At 33.1% G+C, this 6,165-nt stretch overlaps 1 protein-coding gene across 2 annotated transcripts; it reads right to left on the reverse strand.

Annotated features, from left to right (window-relative positions):
- Positions 1 to 1,286: 1,286 nt before the first annotated feature.
- On the reverse strand, positions 1,287 to 3,410 carry LOC121793538 (ethylene-responsive transcription factor ERF113-like). 2 transcript variants are annotated; one of them, XM_042191562.1, is made up of 2 exons: positions 2,758 to 3,410; positions 1,287 to 2,117 (listed from the first exon to the last, which is right to left on the reverse strand). In XM_042191562.1, exons 1-2 carry the CDS (start codon positions 2,858 to 2,860, stop codon positions 1,564 to 1,566), a joined length of 657 nt encoding a protein of 218 aa, XP_042047496.1. In that variant the 5' UTR covers positions 2,861 to 3,410; the 3' UTR covers positions 1,287 to 1,563. The 2 variants fall into 2 exon arrangements, with proteins under 2 accessions (XP_042047496.1, XP_042047497.1); XM_042191563.1 differs by lacking the exon at positions 2,758 to 3,410 and adding an exon at positions 2,331 to 2,721.
- Between the last annotated feature and the right edge of the window lie 2,755 nt (positions 3,411 to 6,165).

Below are 6,165 nucleotides of genomic sequence, written 5' to 3' on the forward strand. Positions count from 1 at the left end.
ATCCTTCCCACAGACGGCGCCAATTTGTTGTGCAAATCGAATGAACAAATGATGGTAGACGACGCGAGGAGATTACGTGGTTCAATCTCTTTCGAGATCTACATCCACGGACGAAAATGGAGTTGTTCTTATTCAATCACCAACTAAGAATCAGAGATACAATTACAACTGAACTCTCTAAACTAATCTCTCTCAATCGAAACTATCTTGCTCGAGTGAATTGCTTCTTGGATCAGCTATGTGTTGTGTGTATTGTGTGTATCTCTCGCCCTCTCTCTCTTTCTGTTATACAACATATATACACAGTTTCCAGAACTAGCATTTGGGTAAAACCGTCTATCTAACCCGAGCTTCTTCTTGAGTTGGGCTGAGCTGGGCCAGAGAGAGTAATCTGATGTGGGCCTGGGCTCAGTTTCTTCAAGCCTTACTGCAATGCAGCTACACCACTTCAAATGTCAACGCCTAATACAAATTCTGTCACTGGGGGAATGTCAATGTCAACGCATAATATAAATTCTGTCACTGGGGGAATGTCAACAATGTCAACGCCTAAAGTTTGTATAGTTTGTATTATAGAGGGTTTGTAGATTATCATGACCCTATATATATATATACAGATGTTATGTAATGGATGTAATTTTAAGTTTTTAACCACACATTCAATCACATGAATGTGTGTGTTGTCAATTATGAATTGTATGAATGTGTTATGTGCGTGTCTGTCAATTATGTGTGTGTTGTAATGTGAAAGTATCATACGATACACCAAAACTAAACTAAATACACCATGAAGGAGAACTATATATGATAATGCATATAAACATTTTATGTTCTCGATCTTAGCTGTAAAACCAAACCAGCATCCATTAAATTAGTATAATCGCATGCTAACAACGAGCAACTCGTGAAATTAACAAATTAGTCACCTATTGCACGTTTTTTGGTACAAGGTCATATGGAACACACCAACACATACTCTAATCCTTATATAGGGCCACTTCTATTGCCATGTTTACTTGTGACCAATGACCATGTCTAATTTTATCTCTTAGTCAGTTGCAGTTTTTCCTACAAAAGTTCTGCCCGTGACAATGCATCTTGTCAGATCTCCACAATGTTAAGATTATATTGCATTCCACAATAAATCATCTCACTTCCACCCCTATGACTAATTTAAAATCAGACAATCTCATTTTTGCTTATCATATATTGTATCTCAATATTATCTAATTGGAAGATAAATGTTCATAAAAACGAACTAAAAAAAGGCAAAATCTCCAATGGAATAGAAAGAAAGAAGCATTTATATTTATTATCTCATTGGAGGATAAATGTTTTACAAAACGAACAGAAAAAAGCAAAATCTCCAATGGAAAAAAAAAAGAAAAAAAGAAACAAGCATACATATTAATTGATGCAATGATCATATGCAATACAAGCAATATGTCACAGCAAAAGCTTTTTTATTCTGATCATGCCAAAATCCAAGAGTAGTAGTAGTACTATTGAAAATTTCTCATCATTAATAAAAACACATTTTGATGATCAATGATAGCTAATTAATCATCCATTTGGGTTGCTAGGATCATAGTACTTGCCATAGTTGTAAAAATCCGAACCATAAAACCCGCCATACTGAGCCCCAAAACTCGATTGAAAGTCCGGCTGCGGCGGAGGCGGCGGGACGGGATAACCCGGCGCCGGCATGGAGGCGGAATAATCATAACCTAACTCCTGGTTGTTGTTGTTGTTGTAGAGAGCTGAGGAGGCGCAAGGGAATTCAGCGTCGCTGCTGGAGAGTAGCTGGGCATACTGCTGAAGGCCAGGGAAGGTGTTGTGCAGCAAGGGATCGACGGCGGCGGCGGAGGATCCTCCGGAGGCGGCGCCGCTGCTGAGGTAGCGTAGCTCGGTCTTGCCTTGGACTCGCTCGGGGAAATTGAGCTTGGCCTTGGCGCCCTTGAACTTGAGCGCAGCGTCATCGTATGCTAGTGCAGCATCCTCAGCTGTGCTGAATGTTCCGAGCCACACACGCGCTGCCTTCTTCGGATCGCGTATCTCCGCCGCCCATTTCCCCCATGGCCTTTGCCTCACTCCTCTATAGTGCTTCTTCACACTCCCTTCATATAATTCAATCCATGTGTATAAATGATTTAATACAAAAGAAAACTTGTCTCTATCTAACTATGAAATGTTTTGATTAGGCCAAAATGAAGTGCACTTCACCAAATCAGAATGATTGAGATGAAAATGTTGGAGTTTGGTAAAGGACTTACACTAAATGGGAAAGACAAATTGGGATAGACGAATCGAAAACGACTAGCATTACTTACTAGGCATGCCAAACATGAAAAAAATCGTTGGTAGGTGGAGAGGGTTTCCACATCTCTGAACTCAAATCCCCACATTTCAAAGTAATAATTCAAGAGACGTGACTGATTAAATTTGGCAGTGTGGAACCCTTGTTTGATGTGAGAGAGAATTATAGAGCCATTCAGAGAGTGAGATAGTACTTTACGGAAAGTAACATACAATGAACTTGGACATATCACAAAATCTGACACAATTCTTATTCAACTCTTAATTAAGTTGACAACTACCCTTCAAAATCCTCATATATAATTAAACCACACATTCAATATCAACTCCACAAGCAACATGGAGTTATTGCTAGTGTTAATCAAGGTTAATTTTACTCATTCACAAAATTACATCATAAATTCATCTATTTACATACATATATATGATCAGTTAAATTACCTTGATCTTGATCTTGATGAGTAGTCTCCGGCGGCGGGGCGGCGTCTTCCCCCAAAATCCTAGTAAGGCCTGAAATCACGGCGTTCTGCGCCGACGCTTCCATTGGAAGAGGCCTCTTTCCAAGCCTTGGATCCACCTTGCTTGATTCTTGTTTCCTAGTAGTAGTAGTGATTTTTAAAATAAAAATCTAGTACTAATAATTTTCCATAAATATATATCAATTCTTTTTTCTATCTATATTTCTTGTATGCATATGTTGCTGTTAAGAATAAGTTTGTAGACTTAAGGGAAGGGAAGGAAAGCATGGTTTTTATTAGCAAATGGGCTTCCCTTTTTATACAAGTGAAAAATAGTGGTATTTATTATGGGCATGAATGACTTTAAGGAAAAACAGAAAAAGAAAAAATTAAAAAGAAAGAAAAATCCTGAAAAGGAAAAAGAAGAGATTTGAGGATGCAGGAGATATAGCTTTGGGAGACAAAAGTATTTTGTAGATTAGTGTGTAGGAAGAAGACACAAGAGATATACACAAACACAAGAGGTTGGGGTGGATCTCATCTGATGAGGAAAATGAAGGGATAGAGTTTTAAGGTGGGAACATTTCAGATCTGATATATACCTAAGATTGGCCATTTGTCTTCATTTCAAGATGCATGTGTAACATTTCTATCTGGTGCCTTCTATTTCTTGTATCTATACTATCTCTTCATATATCTAACCTATATTTATCTTTATATGTTTGTGTGTGTGTGTGGTTAGTTCACTTGTAAGGACTGATTTTCGTGTAATTTTGAATAATTAAGGTGGAACATAAAAGAAAATAAAGCTAGAGAAGATGAATGATGATATATTTGGGTTTAAATGAATGATTATATGTATAGTAATTCGCCAACTTTAACACGGGGCGGATTAAAGAAGACAAACACGCGATTCTGAGATATTTTTACTATTTCATTAAAAAGACCCATTATGACAGATTAATTCATCAAATTATTGAGATGAGTAAAATATTATATTGTGATACTATAATATGCATATAATGGTTCTTGAAACATTATTTGATCCGCCACCGTACTAGTCGTATGTTGTTATAAATATTAATGCCTTGGATCTAAATTTCATACTCTCTTGTCCACAAAATAATGATCGGATATTCACGATTTAAAAAATTATTTACTATAGTATTTTTTATTTAAGTGAATCATATACTTAACTAAATCAATATATTCACGTTATATTATCAAATTAATGATATTATATAAAGTGGTATCAACGTTCAACAAACTTTTTTCGACCATTTTCTGTCACAAAGTCAAACAATTTTTCGAAATTCATGACAGATCAAAATAAGTCTTTAAATCATAAATGGGGATAGTAGAAAATACAATGGTGATATTGTGACACACTTGAGTGCAATGTAGAAATGGCAATAATTAAAGTGAAATCGGCAAATATTGAACGTGGGTTTCACTTTCTTTTTTTCTTCGCTCTTATCTACAAGGTCAAACAATTTCAAAAGTCCGCGATTTGAACAAATCTATAAATTATGGACGACTGTAGTATTAAAGTACAACGGTGATAATGTGTCACGCTTGAGTGCAATATAAAAATGGCAATAAATAAAGTGAAATTGGTAAATTGAAATTGATATTTTTCATTATTTCAAAACTAAAAGAAGGTAACGTTGTGTAAAATTAAATTATTAGATTTAATATTTTACAGTACAGTAGAAGTGTATATGCAATAAAGGATTTTTTTCATTTAAATTATAAAATTTAGTCAAATTCTAGTCTACACCATAATTTTTTAAAAAAATATTAAATTATAATGTTTCAACTTTTTCTCAATTATTTCATCCATACACAAAATATTATCATGCGATGATATTCAAGGAATTTCACTAAAAAGGATATTTTTTATTTTATTTTCTTTTATGCTCTTATTTCTTTTCTAGTTCTATCGAAATAATGTTATTTTACCAAAAGGCGTCAATTTGTATACGAATGAGATAGATAAGAAAAAATTACAACTTTATAAATTAATAATCCAACTTTAAAAGGGATGAGATTAACCAGAATTTGACCAAAATTTGTCAATTATCTCTACAATAAATTACACTAATAATATGGATATAATGAAAGTCAATGAGATATGGGCCTAGGGGTGGGTTGGTACGGTATACCTTGCCGTATACGAAAAAATTATACATTTATCTTACCAAAATTTTCGGTATACCGCATTTTCGGTATGGAGATAATCAATACCGATAACGTATCCCATTTGCGGTATATCATACTGAAATTCGATATACCTTGTTGGATTTTTACTGCATATCGGACAACGGTACGACTTAACAAAATCCAATTGTTTTGAAAATAATTTTAAATAAAAAACATTGTAATCCATATATATTTCAGAATACTCAGAGAGCATCTAAATTAATAAAAATATAATATTATGAAAATAACTCAAATCTAATTATTTTTAACAGATCGATTCCACTATCTCAAAGTTTCCTGATTCAATTATTTTGATTTTTTAGATTATAAGATCTAGGCTTGCTTATTCGACAGGTTCCGGTTAGAACCGGTTTTAATTTTTCATAAATTCTAGGACCGAAATCGACCGGTTTCGGTTTGGAGCCGGACAAGAAACTCGAACGGATTTGCAATTTTAATCTGAATTTTTATAATTTTAAATATTTCAATACTAAAAAAAATAATAATCCAACATCTAGAAATATAACAAATAATACCTAAAAATTCAAATAAATACACAAAAAATACAAACCAGCAATACAATAATATTCATGCATGGATAAAAGTGATACCAAGTGTAGTAGGTCGGACTAGTTTATGTTGGAAATTCTTTTATATAAAAAAGGAAGTTCTAAAATTTAGCAATTTCTTTTTAAAAGGAGTTTTAAAATTGAATTCCTTTCCTTTTTTTGGCTAAACAAATATTTAATGGAATTTTCAATACTAATTGACCTCGTTGTGACTTTTGGTTTAAAATGGAGCAGTTATTAAATTATTCATAAACATGTTAAAATCGTGTGTTAAATGAATTGTTACATAAATATGTTATAAAGTTAAATTTATATCATATGAAATGATATTGTATTTGTATAAGTTCTTTTGGATATTAAAAACAAACTTATGATTTCCTACTCATAGTAGTTAGTTCATCGAAAATGGATTGGGGAAATAATTGTAGATTCAAAGTATCACGGTCTAAACATTTTAAATACTTCAAAAAACATAGCTCGCAAATTTAACACTGCTTAAATCTAAAAATCACTCAATGTTTCAAATTATTTTATTTCAATTCAATATTAATTCAATTAAGTTAGATTTATTCGTATATTAATTTATAAAAAAATTGAATTGAATTGTTCGGTTCCCAGTT

The sequence above is a fragment of the Salvia splendens genome, chromosome 3 (assembly GCF_004379255.2).
Source record: "Salvia splendens isolate huo1 chromosome 3, SspV2, whole genome shotgun sequence".
Classification (NCBI taxonomy): Eukaryota; Viridiplantae; Streptophyta; class Magnoliopsida; order Lamiales; family Lamiaceae; genus Salvia; species Salvia splendens.